At 35.0% G+C, this 22,510-nt stretch overlaps 1 protein-coding gene across 2 annotated transcripts; it reads left to right on the top strand.

Moving 5' to 3' along the window:
* Positions 1–226: 226 nt before the first annotated feature.
* On the top strand, positions 227–21,098 carry LOC145663895 (uncharacterized). Of its 2 annotated transcripts, none has more exons than XM_081730066.1 (3): positions 227–719; positions 8,306–8,852; positions 10,721–21,098. In XM_081730066.1, exons 2-3 carry the CDS (start codon positions 8,380–8,382, stop codon positions 12,108–12,110), a joined length of 1,863 nt encoding a protein of 620 aa, XP_081586192.1. In that variant the 5' UTR covers positions 227–719; positions 8,306–8,379; the 3' UTR covers positions 12,111–21,098. The 2 variants fall into 2 exon arrangements, with proteins under 2 accessions (XP_081586192.1, XP_081586203.1); XM_081730077.1 differs by lacking the exon at positions 227–719 and adding an exon at positions 729–793.
* Positions 21,099–22,510: the final 1,412 nt, after the last annotated feature.

Here is a 22,510-nt window from a genome sequence, read left to right as displayed (position 1 = left end):
TTGCTAATATTTAGTCTGTAAACTTTCCTTCCTGTTAGTGAAGAGGGTTTTGTAGAAACCCATGTTAACTCGGTAATTGAAAGTTATAAAATTGATAAAAGAAATATTGTGGGAAAAATCAGCAGATGTGGGAAATTTTCATAATTGATTTGGGAAATTCAAGTCTAGGCAACTGGCAACACTGGTTGATAGCTTTAACCCGGTGTCAAACATGGAGAGAGTTCTACAGTGGCTGTGCTAGTGAGTGCCTCGTGGCTGGTGGTGCTCCGTGAGGAAGCAGATTAAGTGGGCCCTGTGATACACCTACACTACACTTACACTTTCTGTTCCATTTACACGTACATACATTCTCTTCTTTTTACACTCTTTCTTTTTCTATTTTCATTTTATACTTCCCACATTCTTCTACTTTTTTGCCCTGTTCACCTTGGCTTTTCGCCCTCTTTCCCTGTCTGAACTCCCTTCCCGATTTTGACCTTTTCCTGCTTTTGACTCTTTTCTCGACTTGTGTCCTTTTCTCAATTGTGTCCTGTATTTTATTCTATTTTGCTTTTGAATCATAAATCCTCTGTTTGAGGTACACATTTGACCATTTTTGCTATAGTAGCACATATGACTAGTGAGCCGGTGCACCTCCCTATTTGACCGATAATGGTCTACGACAAGACAAGACAAGATAAACATGGAGAGTGATTGATTGTAAGAACACAGAAAGTAAGGTAAGGCAGTGGCGATGGGAAGGGGGGCCCGGAGGGGCCGGGCCTCCCCCAAAGACGTCCGACAATGTACTTTGGTACTTTGACGTTTGTAATTTTGGCATTTATTCCGAAATTGGGCGTCCGCTTTCGTCACGTTTTTTCGCTGTTATCTCCTTTCCACACTTTCTGCAATTTGTTATTAGGTTCATTATTCCGTGCTCTTCACAAACTTTTAAAAGATTTTGCTCGTTATCAACGTATTGCTTCACAAATGTTAAAACTGCTAGTTCATGGCCCTTGTACATTCGCCATGTTGATAACATAAATGCTCCTTTCTTTCCCACAATGCAACTGTTCGGTTACCTTGCGCCAAGTAGTTCCCTCCGCTCGCCGTATAGTCCCATGTTTATAACCGCTTATATATAACAAATAAACAGATTTTTCGAGAGACTTATATATTATCAAGCACACAAAAGATCAAATTATCCATATCTTTCCTGTAAATTTTAAAAATTTCGCTGGAAACGGACGCCCAACTTTGGAATTTAACCCGTAATTTTTTATATATTTTTATGTTTATATATTTCTTTGTTTGTAATGTTTCTATATGTACCTATAACAGCACTTCCCCCCTCCCCCCCAACACACATCCTGGCTACGCTACTGAGGTAAGGGTAGTAATATCAGTCATAGGAACCGCTAGCACGTGGAGAATTTAGTTTTAATTTAAAAAACCTTTGTGAAACATATATAAAACACTTTGAGGATATAGTATACGTAAAGCCGCGTCAGTTCCCGAAGGAGCTGGACGCTCATACTTTTAGGGATTATTCATTGAGTATCTACGAACTTACCAAGGGGGTAACAAAGCGACTTTGATTTACTTATCGACTGATACGAAAATAAAAAAGAACGTACCTGTACTTTATATCTGCATCCGTAGTGCCCTTGTACTTTATCTATGACTATGTGCGTGTGGGGGGGTATTTAACGCATATCGCATGTATTGTACACATGGATACTTCTTACTATTGCACTACGTAGAAAATTTATGGTATTTCATGTAGAAGTGGTAATAGAACACAGAAGAAACGCAGATCACGGCGTTCTCATGTATACTATTACCCAATTTGACATCTCTGACCTATATGATTTAACTCTGTGCACTGATTTGTTTATCCGTTTATGTTTTTGTAGAAGAAAATATACCAACGAGAGTCTATGAAATTTTAAATTCACCATGTGGCAACGTGAAGTTATTCCGTATATATTTATAAATCAAGATGAGGTTTGACTTTGCAATGCCCGCTCCAGCTGCTGCTGGTATGCACACTCAGAAACAAATAATAATAATTTTATGAACGTGCACTTGCACTATACTGATCCAGTAGATATAGGGGTAGAAACGGGTTAGAAGCCCCCCAGCTGTTCGTTGGGTTCTGTTCTAGACATAAATGGGCAAATTAAAGACTTCCCTAAATTTTTTGGGACCTTGTAAATTTGCGGATCCGTATACTAAAACTTTTAACTGTCCAGAAAGATTTGGACAACTCTTAAATTTCCCCATTTTATGTCGACAATAGAATTTAGTCAACCTTTGCGGGGTTTGTAACCCGTTTCTACTACTACTTATACTATGGATCCGTATATTAAAACTGCAGGAATAATTGTTCCAAAGATAAATTCTTTCATATTTCTGTGCAAATACTCGGTTTAAAAAAACTACAATAAAAAGCGAACTAATTTGTGCTAAGTGGCTACCGAACAGCAAGAATGCCATGTAGGTGATTCAGGCAGCGCGAATCTGGTGCTCTGATATCAGTTCTGAGGTCAGCTTAGCATGGAATTGCTAAATTGCATGACTTGGGAAAGATTCCTCTTGGGATCCCCCCCCCCTTGCTACAGATAAATCCAAACGGAATAAGACGACATACACGTCCCTGTGGGATAAGAACTCCAAAAAACAGTTAGTAGGATTTACGCTTCATCTAGTAACTCAGTTACGATCTATGAAATCCAGAGTATTATTTAAACTTGTTAACTTCGTTCAAGTACGATGGAAAACAAAATAAATTTTGATTGGAAACGTGTTTATGTGAACACAGTCTCAGTATGTTCGGCCACTACGTATACATACGTGTTTAGTACTCAGTGTTAATATTAGGGATGGCCAAAAATTTTCGGATCCGGATATCCCGGATCCAGTGAGATCCGGATCTTGCCGGATCCGGACCTAGATCCGGATCTCGGATCTGGGTCCGGATCTCGGATCTGGATCCGAAATTCGAATCTCAGATCTTGATTCGTATCCAAACCTAGATCTGAAATTGTGATGATAAAATTGAATATCTAAAATTCGTTAAAACTTATTTCGGATTCACTGATATAGTGGGTTGCTGTGCTTTTAAATGTTCCATAACACGTTTGTGCTACCTTTGTTCTTTATTTTATTTCAACCTTGCAATATTTACACGTTGCACTTTCTATCGTCTCTTTAGTAAAATGTTTCCAAATTTGACTTCTTACCATTTCAGAGTACAGTGAATTGTCTGAAAACTGATGTAAATGATAACAAATTCTTCTGTTTAGCTCCTCTTCGAAACTTAATGTTAGCTTCACATTGAAAATATTTATTTTATTCTTTAGAAAATAAACTTTCTTATTTTCTCATATACAAATGAAATATCTTTTAGATAAGGCCCTTCTAATCGCAGGAATACTCGACAAAACAAACTCTTTATTAATAGTAGTTTCAGACTCACTGGAGTCCAACCATAAACAAATGTAATAATGCATATCTTTCACTTCGAAGGTATATACAACAAAAAATATAGACTGGTTGGCGTGGAACAACAGTAGACTTTTAAACTACACACGAGAATTTCAGGAGAGTGATATGGTTGTGTTCGTTGTATGACTTTATTACCTAACTTCTGTTTGCCCTTCTGAGGTCGGGAGTTTGTTGGAGTAAATATAAAAGAGATTTCTTTTATTTTTTCTTCACCCTCCAGGTTTCTTTAATCATATATTGCAGGACGTAACCAAAACATATCCATGCATCGTATCATTGAAGCATTTTGTGTTTTGTATATTAAAGTGTTCAAAAATATTTAACATATTCGCATTTGTTCATGTGATCTCAGGTTCAATTCTCGGTGGGAACATACAAGAGAAAATTGAAAGCTGAAACAATATGAAAATAGTATTTAAAAGTCAGGAAATTTATATTAAAACTTTAGCTATCTATTGGGACTGTAAGTCTGTAGTTACATTAGCCCACACGTTTCGTGAAGATATATTACATCGTTATTGTTTATTTACTATAAGCTACCAGATATATCCAAAGAGACCACTTTACACTGTAGTAATCAACAGATGAAATCATTGCAAAAGGAATGGGAGGAAGGTCTCCAGAGCCTTAGATCAAGGTACTAACCTAGCATTTGCCCAATATAACTGAGGAACAACCCTGGAAAATCCTCAGTCAGGATGGCTGGTCTCCTAATTCGAACAAGGTATTATCCAACTGCGAAGCAAGAATCCTAACAAGTAGCCTGAACTTGCTCCATATTATTATTATTGTTTAATCAACGTAATGTTTTAAAATTAGTACAAATTAAACCCTACTTTCTTTATTGCTGATGTTATAGTTAATAAGCCTACATGAGACATCAGTCCCCCATCAAGAAAGAATACTAGAACTGGAATTTAGGAAGCGGGAGTGAAGAGATTAATGAGGATGAGGAAACTATGTACGATGCAACAACTGAGTAATTATGACTTCATCACAGATATATTCACTTACATACGTCAATTAATATTTCTCTGATACAGGGCACTCTTACTTTCTATAGTGGCAGGAAAATGGCCCGCTTTTGTAAACGAACACACTAGGCACGTGCGTATAGGCGCAATGTCCGTGCAAAGAAACATAGGTAAAACTAGAAAAAAAAAATAGGGAAATCGAGGCGAAAATTATAAACCGCCCTTCAACTTAAAAAAAAAAAAGCTAAAAATAACTAAACTTACACCTACAAAAGACGTGAGGCGAATTTTATTGAAAAGATTGTTTTTCCTTAGTGATTAGTTGTGCTAACTATGAACATGGATCAAAAAGAAAACAAGTAGCTAGCTCTGGGTTTCGCAAACTAGTTGAAAAGAAAATTTAGATAAAATTTAATAATGAAGAAGGCATTTATGATAATTAAAACAAACTAAATTCTTGGCACGACAGTCCTTTGTTTCCTACCAGCAAGCTTACGTTCAAAGTGGGGATGTGTAGTCAACGCATCGACACCCGAAGTCTCTAATGCCGGCTTTCTAGACTGGAGTCCGCTACCTCTTACTTAAGATAACTCCCCAATTGTCCTCATGATGCTGGGTCAACATCGAAATTGTTGAGTGCCTCTCCGGAAATTAAACCCACGACCATGGGCACCGAAGGCACGCGCTAACCACTGTTTTTCATATATAAAAAGGTCCCAGCTTTTTATCAAATTATTTAACCTGTTGAACGCTTTGCACGGATTACACTGTAACCATTATGACACCACACAGACATAGAACTAAACGAGGACAGTTAAAAACACCTATGCCCGAAGCGGGATTTGAATCCAAGACATCACAGCAAAGGATCCACAGCCTAATCCCGCAGACCCCTCGACTATGGCTGTCGGGTTTCTCGGCTAATCCGTAGCACATTTAAAGTAACTGATTATTTTAAAAGTTGCTCCTAAATACTGACAATCTAAGTCTTATGTATCAAATATTTCCTGCGATAATACCATACACTCTCCCTCTTCTATAGACGAAAAGCTATAGTTATCCACATTATCTAATACAAAAATAAGTTCTGTTTTTCTAATAGCTGCTGATGGTGATAGTCAAGGTTCACTGGAGCATGATCCCAAACCCAAACTGAGATATTGATGTCACTGGAACGCCTGAAAAGTCATTGTGGGTAAGTGAATTGCCCACTTGTCAGGATGAAAGGCGATGGTGAGTGAAATACGGGGCTGTCAGAGGTACTACTTATGAAAATTGGATTTATAATATTCTATGTTGCCATAAACCCTCTTCAAGAACATAACTGTTAATCTTACATTTGAAAATGTTACATAAGGACTTTTATTGCTATCATTAGGTTGCATTAGGAATTATCAGATTTATTTTAAGGCTTAACTTCCACATCTATTCTGATTTACGAATATTTAAATTGTGATTATCCCCTTAAGGTCAATTAGTGATATTTTAAATAATTTCGAAGCAACTTTATATATGGTTAGTCTTGTTATATGGGAATAATTGAGACCAGAAGCAGTCTACAGGCTAAGTCCAAAAGAATCTTGGCAGACCTCCTGATAAACCACGTCTTTGAGCAAGGTGAATTGTGGCAATCCGATACCCACATGAGGAAATCTTCGGTTCAGTGTGAAAGCTTCCATAAGAACCAGCACTCTAATCAGTGGAATGTGCTTTGCTAATTTTTCCTCGATGTGAAAGTACCTAACTTTATTGCTAAAATAGAAAAGACCTTTCAAACAAGTCGCCATTACAGTTTTCGTATTTGAACACAACACTCATGAAAAGTCATGTTAAAGCGCCACTTGCCCCTGAAAAAGAACATTTATCTGTTTTTAGTTTCTCGTGTTCCCCAAAGTACATGTGGAATTAGTGCAAGTGCCTTCCGCTCGCATTACCTAGGTACAAACGGCTACGATATTGGTACTAGCACATGTTTCGGTTTCCAGATCTCAAATATTTATCTTTCAGCCTGATTCTATTTATAAATCCGAAATTTCAAATATACATAAGGGGCACCAAAATTCATAGTTTATTCTCGGTGCTCATATTGTGATTTACTAAATAATTATGAAATCTAATTGTAAGGTACAGGGGCGGATCCAGGACCGACTTCTGGGAGGGGGCGGTGGGTTGTCATACTGCTACTTTTAAGGGCTCCAAACTTTGGGATGGGTTTTATTTATATATATATATAAAATTAAGAAGTTTCCTCTTCTGGGGGGGGCGATCGCTCCCCTGGATCCCTCCATGGTAAGATATACTTTTGATATTTTGAGCAGACTGAGCAAGATAAATATACGTAAAAACTAGTCAATACTTGTCTTATCTGTCAATGAAATAGGTGTATTGAAGAATTTTAAATATTCGAGTTTTGTATTCCAGTTTCAAATATAAATATGTGTGTATTTCATCTCGGTCCTGCTACCCAGGTCCGAGATCCGAATCCCGATCCGAGAGCCGGATCCAGATCCGAGATCCGGATCCAGATCCGAAATTTGAGATCCGGATCTAAATCCGAAATTTGAGATCCAGATCCGAGATTCAAATCCGGATCCAGATCCGAGATCCGGACCCAGATCCGAGGTCCGGATCTAAAGGATCCGGACCCAATCAGATCCGGATCCGGCCATCCCTAGTTAATATGTCACTCGAGAATTAATTGTAGCAGTGATGAGTTGAGAAGATTTCCGCCTGCAATTGAAATACTGTGGAAGCACCTATAACCCTTTTCAATTCAACCGGATAAATTCTCAAGGGGGGGGGATTTTAGCTATGGGAAAAAAACATTCAGCCTATGTTTAGCAGAAGGGGTCCAGCTCTTTTTTTTACAATTTTGGTAATTTCTGTTGATACTAACTTAGTTTATGTTACCTTAGGTAACTTTAGGTTAGGTAACATTAGTTTACGTTATATTACGATAGTGTAGAGGTCCAGCATTATTTTCCAAAACAATGGTAAAATTTGGTTATTTGTACTGATATTAGGTTAGTTTACGTAAGTTCAAGGTTAGTTTATGTTAGGTTAGGTTAGATTTGTCTTTGTACTTTGGGGCAGCTATCTGCGGAAGTTAACCCAGTTAGTTTTGTTATCTTTTATTAGCACTTACTTGCACTGTTTATATAAACTGTACACAGCCTTGTGCACATCATTGTCTTGTTGCACAGTACATCTGAAACGGTACTCTGCTAAATAGCACTCCATGTGAAGCTTCGTCTTCCCACCTATGAAATTTCTACGAAATCCAATTCGAGGGAAATTAGATCTAGTGATTACGTGCTTCTTATGTTTACGATTACTATTATTGTTGCTACCAAGGTTAGGTTCGGTAACGCAATTACTATTACTGTTACGAATAAGGTTCGGTTATCTTACCGGTAAAATTAGGTTCAGTTCTCATTCGTTTTACTGGTGGCGAAATGTCGTGTCCATCTCAATGTTTCGTTTTATTTTATTATATATATATATATATATATATATATATATATATATATATATATATTGATAATAGCAAATGACAAAATATTTATTTTATTTTGTTACTATCAAACTAAAAATCTTGTGTGTGCTGGAAGCCCGAACACCCACGTAGTCGGCACCCATGGGTATATAGATACGTTGGTATAAGTAGTACCAAAGTTACGGATATATTAAAATACTGCTTTCAGTAGTTTTTTATCCCTAGTCCAATACCAAACCTCTCAACTAACTAAATAATTTTAGCTGAACCTTCAATTATCGTTGTCTTCTTCCGACCCTCTCATAAGTTTTTTTAAAACCAATATTATTTTTCTTATTGGTTTCAGATCTATTGGTTTTTCTTGAACATTAACTGCAGAAGATCTCAAATCTCCATCTTGAGCAGTTTTGTGTGACCGAAATGGCTTCACATTGTTTCAACTTTGCTTCTAATAAAATTGAAATGAAAACAGAAATCGTTCCTATTAAAGTTGAAATGAAAACCGAAAACGAGTTATTTGAGGAACGTAATTATGAACAATGTACTAGCAACACTAATGATCATAAAAATACTTTTGCTATAGCTTTGAAATACATGGAAAGAAAAAGTGCAACGGAAGTGGAGAATATCACTTCAGAGAGAAATGAGGATGAAACAATATCAGATAGGAAACTAACTTCGAAAGCAACATGTTTGGTAGAGCGTTTACCAACAGGTGATATACCTATAAAGACCGAACGTTTCCACAGTAACATCAGACCAAAAAATCTTACATACATCACGGAAGGGTCAAGCAATCACATGTGTGCAAGTATTGGAGACAAGATCGATGACGGAGCGGATGTTCAAGAAAATGATAATGGAGAAGTTGGTAGCAATGCGCAGACCCTGAGGTACGTTTAAATGCGTTTATTTCATCTGAAGTATGTTTTGTATAAATATTTTTTTTTTGTACACTTACAGTACTTCGCTAAATATTATTATTTCCTTCGTCTTAGTCTGTGTTATTGCAATCGTAAATATTTCAACACCAATAATGCAACCAATGCGTAGTGTTGTAAGAAGAGAGAGAGTTTGGCACTGAAATAAGTATTCAAAGGTGACGGTAAATTGCTATAAACCATTTTGAGTGTTAGGATCAAATACTGACATGCTCCAGAATAATGTAAATATCCAGTAATGTTTCCTGTTATAGGGAACAGTACCTAGCCGAATTCTGTATATCTTTCTCCTGTCACTGAAAATATTTTCATGGTGTAAGTCATATTTTAGTATTCATTTACCTGGGTAAACAAGAATGCCAAATGGGAATCGCACCAACTAATTGTCGAGTTTTTTTTTAATTTTATTTTGTTTTTAACCTTTTTTGATGTTAGAGAACCCTTTCATTAGTTGTGACTGTTCTAATATTGACGTATGTCGTATCACGAACAAACTCTTACTAGAATAACAGAAATTCAGATTTTTCTCGTTTGCAAGTGACTTATTTTATTCTGTAGCTGATTAACGTCAGTAGTAAAAGTTCGTGTATCAGAAGATTATATATTAGGATGCAGTGTCTCGTCATATACACTTGTACCGCGGGCAAAGGTTTTTTCTTGCTACTTTGTATGGCATATGAAGCAAAGAAATCAGTTCTCTTTATCAGCTATCAATATAGCATTTTTTTTAAATACAGAGTGTGCCATTTACCCCACGCGATCTTTTAACTTTTGAAGTAATAAACAATAAAGACTAAAGTTTTTCATGGTTCTAATAATACCGGGATACTTATATATATATATATATATATATATATATATATAAGTGTAGAAATTTGATTTCATCCAATGCCATACATTATTACAAATTTAAATTCAACATGCTAATCACAATGTGGAATAGCACACTTCTTTTTGTAGGTTGTAAGATAAGGACGTTAAAGTATGAGAACCTATGAATCTATTAGTTTCTAACACTAATAACCCGAAGGAGACTAACGGGGCATTGAATATCTTCATTATCGTAGCGTCTAATCCTACAATCATAATCACATTGCTTATAAATAACTGAAATGTACAAGGAATTAAAAATTGAAGGTTTCTCCAACGGTTTTAAGTCGAAAAAGAGCCTTGATATGTATATCATTGGACACCAAGATCGTAATGTTGGTTAAAATGTTTTATAACCAAGCAATTCAAGGATTTTAAAAACAGCCGCAGTTATTGGTATATTGTTTCAAATGACGTATTTGGTGCAAAATTTTAAAAGTTCTTATAACTTTGTTTCCTTGTTACAGTAACAGTATCTGGTGGTTGCAATTGCAACAAATTTTCGCATATTCTAAATTTTCTGGCACATGAATTAGAAGTAGATTTCATAAACATATTCATTGATTTCCTACCTACATTTTCCCCTACAAGATCGATTCATACCCCAACAATTTACCTAGATATGTACTTGACTTATATCTAATTTCGAATATTTAAATGTAAAACAAATTCTGATATTGAAACAAAGAGCAGGTTTGCCTTCGAAAAATATAACTGGTACGGATTTTTCTGAATTACATATTTCTACAATATTTCACGTAATTTTTCAATAGTATCAGATTTCAGTTTATCAGGAAGTATTAGGTATGAGTGCCTAGGAGGTTCATGCAAAATAAGTATGAACCTATCGGTGTGTACCTTTTTTTGCAGCGTTTGCGTTTTCGGGAGTTCCATATTCTTTATTTCCAGTTCGTGCTCCTTTACTTATCTGTTCTTATTATTATTTGTAGATTCGAAAAGCATACCCTTTCCAAAGGAGAAAATACGTTCGTTACACGAAAGGAGAAAAATCATATTTCAGGTGAGAAATCTATTAAGAAGGAAGTTTACAAAAGAAGTCATATGAGCCAAGAATGTAAAAAGGGATTTATTACAAAGGCACAGTTAGCAACACACATGTTAATACATAAATGTGAAAAATCTCAATCATGTCAGGAGTGTGGTAAGGAATTTACTAACAAATCAAAAAGCGCGCAACACATCTCAGTACATACAAGTGAGAAACCTTACATATGCGAAGATTGTAGGAAGGGATTTAAAAACAAGAAAGCTTTAGCAGCACATATTTTATTACATACCGGCAAAAGCACTCACACATGCCAAGAATGTGGAGAGGGATTTACTACAAGATGGAATTTGCTGAATCCCGTGTTGCTACATAAACGTGAAAGGTCTCATATGTGCCAACAGTGTGGAAAGGGATATACTCAGAGGTCAAGTTTGGCAAAACACATGTTAATACATACAGGTGAAAGAGCTCATTTATGTAAAGAGTGTCCTAAGAGATTTTTTACCAAAACACATTTAACGACTCACATGTCAATACATAAGGGTGAAATAACTCACCTCTGTCAGGAGTGTGGAAAGGGATTTACTAACAGTTCAAATATGGCACAACATATGTCAGTACATAGAGGCGGGAAACGTTACACGTGCGATTATTGCAGGAAGGGATTTACAACTAAGAGAGCTTTAGCAACACACATGTTGTTACATACCGGTGAAAGAACTCACAAATGCCAGGAATGTGGAAGGGGATTTACTCAGAGGTCAAATTTGGCACGACACGTATTTCTACATACAGGTGAAAGGCCTCATATGTGCCAGGAATGTGGGAAGGGATTTACTCGGAGATCTAGTTTGGCAAAACACGTGTTAATACATACAGGTGAAAGAGCTCATTTATGCGAAGAGTATCCCAAGAGATTTACTACGAAATCACATTTAGCAAATCACATGTTAATACATAAGTGTGAAATAACTCACCTCTGCCAGGAGTGTGGTAAGGGATTTATTAGGAAGAGAGAATTAGCAACACACGCGTTAATACACACAGATGAAAGACCTCATTTATGCCAAGTATGTGGAAAGGGATTTACTCGCAGCACAAGCTTGAGAAAACACATGATAGTACATGCTGGTGGAAAAGGATTTAATTTTAAGTTTAATTTAGTAACACATATGTTAATACATACAGGTGAAAGAATTCATATATGCCAAGAATGTGGAAAGGGATTTAAACTGAAGTCTCATTTAGCAACTCATATGTTGATGCATGCAGGTGAAAGAATTATTTATGTGAAGAGTGTCCCAAGGTTCTTAGTACCGAGAAACAACTAGCAACACACATGTTAATATATGATTGAAAAATCTCACACATACCAGCAGTGTGGAAAGGGATTTAGTAGCAAATGAAATTTGGCACAACATATTAGTACATACAGAAAAAATTCAGATATGCCAAGAGTTTGGAAAGGTATTTATTACCGAGAGAAATTTAGCAACACATATGTTAATACACACAGATGAAAGAACACAAATATGCCAATAATGGAAAAGATTTACTAACAGATCAAATTTGGCGAAACACGTGTTAACACACACAGAAAAAGCCTCATATATGCGAGCCGCAAGGGATTTATTACAGTCACCACTTGTAGTACACACATGAAGGTATACTGGTGCAAATCCTTACACCAGTGAAAAATGTGGAAAGGTATTTGATCGTAGTTCAATTTTGGAAGAACAGATGTTAATACATGTAGGTTAAATACCTCATATATGGCAAGAGATAAAAGGGATTTATTACCAAGAGGAATTTAGCAACACAAGAAAATACATATAGGTGAAAGGTCTCATATATACCAAGATTGTCTGAACGGATTTACTACCAATAGAGAATTAGCAAGAAAATGTTAATAGCTACAGGTGCAAGGGCTCACGTCTAACAAAAGTGTGGAAATGTATTTGTTACCAGAAGACAATTAGCAACACATGTTAACACATTGGTGGAGTACCTCATGTGTAACAAGAATGTCGAGAGGGATTTACTCGCAGTTCAAATTTAACAACATACTTATTAATACATGCGAGTGGAAACCCGCACGAATGCCAACAATGTGGAGAATTGTTTAGTCAAACTTCAAAACACATGGTAGTACACAAAAGTGAAAAAAACTCATAACCCAAGGGTTTCGAAAGATAATAATTTAGAAGTTACAATTAGCAACACACGTGTAAATGAATACATATGAACAAATACAAACGAGTCAACTGTGTCGAAAAGGATTTATTACGAACTAACGATTAGCGACACATTTTGATAGAGGTGGAGAACCAAGCGTGAAAAAAGGATTTATTGGAAAAAAAAAAAAAAAAAAAAAAAAATAGATTTGACAAGGCACATGTAGTGATGGGTAAATTCCGGGAAGATTCCCAACAATGGGAATATTTCGGGAATTTATATACAAAATCAAAAAAGTGAATTCTGTTATTATATTACAATTTCAAAGGTAAATTCGTTCCTTGTCACCGTATATAATAACTGCTATCTCCAGAGGATTCTACAAAATGTATATTCTGGACGGTATTATGTTGTCTAATTAACATTTTATTATATTTAGAGAGTACACATAAATGTATATTTCCTTTTATAAAAATATGTAAACAAGATGGTATAGTAATCCATATACTTTTACACCACTAATCACTTTAAATTAAATGTAAGTGGATTTTCTAAACTTCACTCTACTACTCATATAAAAACATTAAATTTTTAAACGTTATAAACAATTTAGGTTGGGTAACTGTCAGAAAACACATCTCTCAACATGTCTTAGAAGACACATTTGCGCATACATATTTATCTTCACAATATCTGCAAGATACTGACTTAGTTTTATAATTTAGCACGTAACGTTATCACACACTACCTTTCTTCTTACCTATTTCTTGAAATTTCATGCATTAATTCACCTGTAAGAGAAGTCCGAGCACCTTTTCAGATATTCGAGTCAGAGACAGACCGACTTGTATTAATAGCAGTGGTTCTGGGTGTATGATAGTACTTCATCTCTTTTTCTACATAACTTCTCCATTACATAAGGTACTCTCAAAGAATTTTATATTTTAAATCTCGAAAGTAATTAAAACCTAAAAGGAAATGGTAATAAATGAGAATAAAGTGATTAGACACACGGTTCTTATAATTTGCAAGATAAAGTAAAGAAATAGAAATTAATTCCTTCCCGGGAATTTATATGCCAGGGAAAAAACCGGGGAATATTCCCACTGCCCATAACTAAGCACATGTTCATGCACACAGGTAAAAAAGCTTCACAAGTACGAAGTAAAGGAAAGGGATTTATAAGAAAGCTTTTCCAAACACATTTTCACTCTTATTGGTGAAAAAGCTCACATGTGCCAAGAGTGTGGAAAGCAATTTATTAGCATAAGATTCGCAAAGGCATATGGATGCAAACAGGTGAAAGCTCACACGCGTGAAGAATTTTTAGTTATTTTTCTTTCAATGCGTGTTGGTAACAGATAGGATCACATATGCATGTTAAAACTGTAAACTGCCAAGATTGCTGTAACATTTATTCAAAAGCCATTTTAGAACGTGCGGGTAAGAAATTCGGACGTGCTTACGTCGTGGAAAAATATATAGTACAAATTAATAAATAGAAATGGAATTTTTGAGTTTTCCTTCCCACTATTATGCCAGTTAGGTTAAGGGAGACGGTGATGATGAGAAATGAATGCAATGGCTTAATAAAGAAAGTGGGACGAAACGGAGAACCACGAAAAAACCCACGAGAATGGTGTTTGTCCACCACAATGTCCACACGGCGCGAGCTGGGATCGAACCAGAGACACAAGCACCGGAAGTAAACACTCTAACTGCGCCACAGTGCCTCCCCTCGGTATAAGTTAATTAACTCTTAGAGATTAAATATCAGATACGTGTAAAGTGTGTGCAAATAAATTTAGTCCAAATTCAAGTTTGTCCACAAATTTTAATATGTGCGGTTAAAAAACTTTCACACAGTAAAATTAAAATAGGATTCCTTGAAACGTGCGAAGTGTGTGGAAATAAATTTAGTCCAAATTCAAGTTTTTTAACACTCATTCTCATATGGGTGGTTTGGTCATCACGCGTTGTAAAATTAAAATAGAATTCCTTGAAAAATCTTATTTAACAAGACACTTAATTCAGACTGAAGGAAACCTACTAAGAGAATAGAAAGATTTCATTCAAATGCCAATCATGGTAACTTACATGTTGATATGCAGTTATTACGTCATAAAAGAGACTTAAAATCGAAAGTAACAAAGCGGATTTTATTATAAAGTACGTTTGGGTAAGCATTTGTTATCATACATATGAAACTATCCATGTAAACCTAATATGTACAATGTACTTTACATTCTATCGTTAGAAAAATCGATTTAAAATTACTTATCGAAAGGCTGTATTCTTGATAGTTGCTGATAACTTTGTAAACACTTTACTTCTTCTTGATTTAAAACTTGTATGTATTTTACGAGAGCATATACTGGTTCCTGTAAGATTTCGGCCGGGAACATACAAATACAATCTCTTTTTAAGGATCATGAATCTAAGATGAGAGAATATACCAAAGTTCGTACCAGGTATTTATGTAACTAAGTTGTTATGACTTGACTTAAATTTGCAAATAGCTTGAGGTTTACACTGGTTGAAGCAAAGAGAGAATTTGTAGTAAGTGCTTTCATTACAATGAAGAAAAGTGGCAAATTACAGAAATTACTAAAGGCATGCATTACTAGAGGCGGTACGTTCTAACTTTATATGACAACTTGAGTTTAACTGACTATATGCTGTGAGCGGCTAGAATTCAAGATCTGCAAAACAAAAACCTACTTAAAAACATCTTTCGTCAGACTCCAAGTTCAGAGAAGTGAAATTTAGGCGGAAAAGATGCTTATACTACCTCAAGGCATGATAATTGGTTATGGGTTAGTGATTGCTTCTTTCTAAGCATCGGAACGCTCGACTCTTTATGATTCAACTCACCAGTTTCTCCTGTGTCACCAACTCGTAAGATCTAAGTTAAAAATTCCTACTTGCAAAATGTGTTGCTCAGGTGGCGGACTGACGTGTAATATTTCTGATCTCTCCGCCGTTAGATTTCTAAGTGAGTGCGGTACATTTGTTTTTAATAATTCATGAAGACACGACAATAGTAATAAATGTATTGGAAATTAGCACGTGATGTATTTGCAATCCTCAAAATAAAAGCGCGAGAGCATAAAAACTATTTTGCTTATTCGTTTCAATTGATTAAGGTAAGAAAAGATAAATGAACTTATTCTCATGTATCTACCTGGAAAAGGTCAATCATAAACAGAAACATACGAGCCGCCACTCTCCCACACAATAAATAAAAAATACGATTTATTTTTTCTCAAAGCACAACAACTCTACGTTGGCAATGAGTAAACCAGCAGCGAACCGGCAACGATCATATCAACAATTCCCTTCATAAGTTTTGTCTGCATACTTTTCTCTTAGTCGAGCGTACACATTGATGATAATTTACTTTGCTTGACTTTAAAGAGGTTTCCCTTCCTCGTGTTTGCGATAATACTGGGATGATAATTCGGATTTATTCATATTTTCAACTTCGCGCTTAACACTTTCCATTGTTTCAGATTCAGTACACCCACATACCCACAATAACGGACGCGTGAAGACGATATTTGCAGAGCAGTGTTACCTTTGCACAAAAATTGCAGAAGTTATATGTGAAAATGAAATGAAATGAAATCTTTGAATTTTACGTCCCACGGTTATGCCGGTTAGGCTAAAGGAGACGGTGATGATGAGTAATGAATGAAATGGTGGAATGAAGAAAGTGGGAGGAAACGGGAGAACCCCGAGAAAACCCACGCACACGGTGTTTGTCCACCACAAAGTTCACTTGGCGGGGGCTGGGATCGAACCCGGGACCCCAAGCACCAGAGGTGAACGCTCTACCACTGAGCCACCGCGGCCCCAAGTTATATGTGAGTCCCGTTCTTTCTTTTATTTCACATATCAGCAAGCAAAGAAATTTCTTACGGTGTAGCTACTCTAATTTAAATATCATATAAAAATATTAAGCCATTTTGTATCCATTGTGGACGATTTCTAACATTGACCAATTAACTAATTTTACTGGTCCTCTGTTTTTGATGTACAATTTTTCAACTTTATAATCTTGCAACACTTGCAAGAGACTTGCATCTTAGCTGCCGGCTTTTCGATTCTGAGTCGTGACGTCATTTCCATAACCCGTTTCTAATAAATCTAGTACCATTTATGTTAAATATTGTTTCTGTATTGACAATTTGATACACTTGAACTCAATTACCTCTTTGAATTGATCTCCTAAGTAATGCTTTATGAGTGTAACGTGAAGAACTATGTAACGTCCACGGAGTCGCCTGAACTGAATCTGCGTATATCGGCTATCAGGATAAGCTCGCAGCGATTATACGACATTAAGAGAGCTTGACCACAGTGTAGCCAATTTGGGGGGAAAGTCGCTAAATCTAGGCGATTCGGTATCCAAAATAGTGAGAAAATAATAATTTTTCCGATTAGCGACTTTTATGGCGAATTTAAATGACAGTTTGGCGACTTAGTTACAAATCTATGGATATCTGTGCTGCGACAGAACTACTCCTGTAGACAAGCACTATAAGCTCGAATAGTTCAGATATATGTTTATTTCCCTTCTTCCTATTTGAATCAGTGCAAGTGATGCTGAACTGGCAGAGTACGTAGCATTTTTCTTCTTATTGTGCAGAGCTTCCGTTTAGATGCACACATAATGCATTACCAGAAGCATGTGATTATCTGTAGAAACTTCAGTAACAGGGGATGGGAAATAAGGTGATTTTCTGTGTAGACTTTTACTTTTGTTCATTTTTCTAAACTTATTTTTGAATTTGTTCAAGTGAAATTGAACATAAAGTAAAAAATATATATATCTTACAAAAAGTGAAATTATTATTTGTTATATACGCTCTTCTAGCCTAGATATATTATGCCTTGAATTAATCACATATCTGATATAACTTATACGATCGCACACTTGATGAGAGAGAACGAGAAAAGGAAAGACGGAATTTCAGGAATAATTTTTTTTAGCGACTTTTCACTCAAGATTGGCGTGATTTCATCTCCCGTTTAGCTACTTTTTGTATCAACTTGTTGGCAACTCTGACCAGCAGCAATGCAAAAAGAAGAGATTAAAGGTACAGAGAAGAAAGGAATCTTAAATTTTAATAGAATTATTTTATATATTATTACATTTTGTGTATTTGTGCAGCTAAAAAAAGTAGCACTGCTTTGATCAAAGTGCGCTATTTGATTACAGACTAAAGTATTGTGTCTGATTTTAAGGTAAGATGATTTTAAAATAAAAATAACAGCATACATATAAGCAGCCTTCTCATAACATCAGGCCACATATCAAAGATTTTTGAAAGGAATTGGATATTAATACGACGTTTGACAAATCTAAATTAATTGCCTATGTTATAATTAATAATAGCTGGACAATGTTTATTAGACATTCTCCGTTTTTAAGATCAAACAAGGAAAGTTAACCTTTAGTGTTCAAGCAGCATTGCGCTCACATAAGTATATTTAAATAGACAATTCTTCGAGTCACGTGATTACCGTTAGCAATCAGAAAAAAAATAAATTAAAACAAAGAGCTCTTGAATAAAAATCGTACTACCGGTAGTCAAGGAAATATTTAAAAAAAAGAAAACTAAGCATATCACAAAAGTTATCTATATAAGCTAAATCTTTCATTTAATCAGGTATAATTGTACCTTGGAAATAAGTATAGTTCTAATTATATTGTCTTTCATATTGGGTACTTAATTCAGTGAAAAGTGTCTAAATGTGGTAGAAATTGCTAATTATTTCTCCATTAAATGATTGCATTTCATTCACGTGACATAACACAGTGGTATCACTGGAAGTTTAAATATAAAGTTCTATACAGCTTTTACGTAGTATAATACTAATTATTTTCGTACTGTTACATTATATAAGTGGATTGCGTTAGTTCAGGCTTCAACAAGTACAGTATCAAATCGAAGAAAAATTAAGAACGTAAATGAAAATAGATGTCAATCAAAGTTGAATTACGTTTTTGTAAGGCTAACACAATATTGTTCATAAAATCATCATCGCATTTTACTTACATTTGATAGAATACGTTTCGAATATAACTATCAGAATCATGATCTGCTTCAAAGAATGAAGAAAGATTAAATAAAATATGAATAAAAACAATTCTTTCTATGTAAAATGATTCTCTCTATACATATCAGATAACAATATAATCACTTTTGCAGTGTGGACTCTCACTTATTCAGCAAAGACTCTTAAAAGTATAGTAGTGGAAACTTATTGTATTATTATTTTTGTTGTATGTAGTATTTTTTGTTTATTTCATTATTCTATATATCTTATCTCTTTTGAATAATTGTTAATATAAGTTAAAAGTTGAATTAATATTCATGCAGTTTTGTGCTGAACGGTAACACTAACCAAAGTCTGAGAAATTCGCAAATTATTATTGAATAACTATTAGTGTCAAAACATCGTTCTTTTGTGATGATTGTTACCAGTGGTGTATATTAATACAATTTTTTGATATATTATGGTATTATAGGAACAAATGTTGTAAATAAATACATATAAATTCGTTAATAGCATGTTTTGTCAAAAAATACATTGATGCATATATTTGTCAAGCAAATATTAAAAGTTCTGAGCCTAGGTTGCTTGCGTCATCTCAGTGAACAGTCCCTGCTACGTCTGACAACATCGTGAATAACATCGGTGTAGAGATTTTATTTAGTACTTGAAAAGTAGGTTGTCAATTACGACCCAAATGTGTTCTAGCATTAATAGTATTCGTATTTGAGTTGACTACTTTTTGATACACTTGGTTTACGGAGCGTGCGCTGCTGCTGCCTAGATTCCGGCTAACGGTAGGATATTGAAAACTTGTTCCGTTTTTAAACCATTAACAGACTCCACCGTTACAGCAGTATTTAGGAAAATAAATGCAGACTGTTGCACTGTATTATTAGGGTACTGGTGGGCCCGTTTACTATTTATACGCACTGGACCTGTGGACCCAGGACTTTACTAAATGGGTGCTAGCCGTTATAGTTCTTGGCCGGCTTTAAATCGTATGCCCCTTTGCTTAATTCTGTAGAAAATTCCACGAACGTTTTGGTTATGTTCACACGCGGAGAAAATTTCTGGAGTCGAGAGGTTTCAATCGAGACTGGTCAATGTTGGCAGCATATTTTAAAATGTTATTAGGTTAAGACACCTGTATGGATATGCAAATTAAATGTTCAAATAATTTTCGTTAATTTCCAGTTTACTGGCCACGATATAGGAAAGTACATTGGCAGCTAGTGAGAATTTCTAGATAAGAGCGGACTGAGAGATATAGTTGTTATCGCTGAATCGTTGGAACAACTGGTCTGCTCTGGCTAAGTTGTACATGGTTTGCTCTTCCTTGCCGCTGATTTTTTATAAATTATTGAAGAAAGCACTTAATTTATTTTTAAATAACTATAGAACGTAGTCTTTGCATATTAATGAGTAAGCAAGAAATACTGAGGCTTTAAGTGAGAGAAATAAAATACATTGATTAATAATGAATGTGGTCTTTGTTACTTATTAAAATTCTCTAACAATGAAAAAGCGTTTTAGACATATGTATGCATGAACGATGAAAGATTTGTTTGTTTTATTGCGTGGGAGAGAAACTGAATTGTTAGCAATTTTTACCGAAGATAGAACTTATTTTCGTTGCAAAAATAAAGTATAAATCGAAGAATTATTTTTGTTGTTAACCTGGTGACGGTAAAAATTACATTAGTTATAGATATTGAGAACTTCATACTTTTATGATCAAGTTTCATGGTAAACACTAGGAAATAAATTCTGGATTTTAGGATGAAACCTTACGATATTCTTCGCTTTCTAGCAGGTTAATTTCTGAATACGCTACTTTGAGGCATTACATGTCACTATGTGTTCTTTTCACTCTATTTGTTCAATATTGTACAGGTGTTTTTCCAAGTGGCCAAAGGCAATTGGCACTAAGATTTGACTTAAATAAAGTACGTACACTACGAGAATACCAAGTAAAAATTGATAATTTAAGATGTTACTAACATATAAATATTTTCTTGTGTTATAGCCTTTGTATTACATATGAATGAAGGTAAGCTATGAGGGAAATTCTAGATAATTAATTAACGAATATACGTTTAGACTAATATTTGGAAAGACAAACATAATTGGTTCTCTGCAATAACCATGACTTGAACTACAAGTTGAAGTAGCCTACTAGTTGTCGTTGAGCGCTGTAAGGTCTGTCTCTAGAAGAACAGTGGTAATATGATTTAAAAGCAGAAAATATGCAAGGTTGGCACCACATTTATAAACCACAGCTTAATCAAATATAGTTATCGTGCTTACCCTAAAATATTATAAAAACAAAGGTTACGTTCCGCATTATTTCATCATACTTAAAAAGAATAAAAATACAGAACACAGAAATGTATAAATACTTTGCTACCTTATTAGGACATTAATACTTAAAATTGGAGTTATACTCTCTTCTTATTTTGGTAAGTATAGCATCTAGGTCTAGTATAGCAATTAGGCCTATATTTTAGGTCTAGTTTATAGCAGTGTATCATCGGTTGAAATCAACATATTGAACGGTTTAAGTAGTTTTTTTTTAAATACTATTAGTATTAACTACCTATATGCGCTATGAAGTACAAATACAAATATTAAGCGAAAATATTTTAAAATTTCAAGAAAATTACAACCTTAGGCAGTATAAATCAACCCTTTTTAATCGAACATTATTCAATGTGTAAGCACCCAGGTTGAAATTTTTTGTTGCAACCAACAAGAAATCATGCTGGAACTTACTGGTAATAGTAGAAGTCCCTGGCTTCCTTGATGGAACATAATAGACCAGCAACAGATGCGTATTTAGGCTTGGAAAACATCGTAAGTTTCTTCCTAGTTACTAGCAAATGTAGCTCATTAGCTGGAAAATTGTCTCCATTAGAATATGAGGGCAACTTGTAACCTCTGCTGGATACTACAAACTATATGTTTAAAATCAATATTTGCTAACATATCCATTGCCTTTTACGGATATTCATTCTATACCTATACTCCTATTACAAAAATATGTGTGTTGTATAGTTGTATATAAGTAAGAGGAAATGGAATGATATATTTGAAAAATAATTATCAAAGTTATATAGGCTACGTAGTTTATGAAGGAACGTTTTTTTTTTTAAGACATTTTTGCTGTTTTCTGTTTCCCGAGAAATTCTCTGACTATCAATGACTTTCATGTCTCTCGATTTTAAAGAAAAGTTTCCGTCTTCCAATTTTTCGAAATTTTTTCTTATTTTCTTCAAATATCCGAAAATTTACCGTGTTTCCATTTTGGTTTTTCGAATGAATCCGAAGTTTATTTCCCTTTTCGGGAAACACTTTGAATTCCGATTATCTGAGAAAGGATGTCCTCTGCCGTTTTCGGAAACAGTTTTCCACTATCTGGAAAATTTTCTGTTTTCCGTAAAATTCTCCGTATTCCATTTTTCGGAAAATTTTCGGTTTTTCGCTTCTCCGT

This window comes from Thermobia domestica, chromosome 1 (genome assembly GCF_964235325.1).
Source record: "Thermobia domestica chromosome 1, izTheDome1.hap1.1, whole genome shotgun sequence".
In the NCBI taxonomy this organism is placed as follows: Eukaryota; Metazoa; Arthropoda; class Insecta; order Zygentoma; family Lepismatidae; genus Thermobia; species Thermobia domestica.
Note: the sequence above shows the minus strand (reverse complement) of the source record. Positions and strands in the feature narration are given on the sequence as shown.

Bases quoted from the DNA above. Each gene is read 5' to 3' on its own strand.
- LOC145663895 (XM_081730066.1), top strand. From the start codon at position 8,380: ATGGCTTCACATTGTTTCAACTTTGCTTCTAATAAAATTGAAATGAAA. The intron at 8,853-10,720 runs GTACGTTTAAAT...TATTATTTGTAG, and splicing joins AGCAATGCGCAGACCCTGAG to ATTCGAAAAGCATACCCTTT.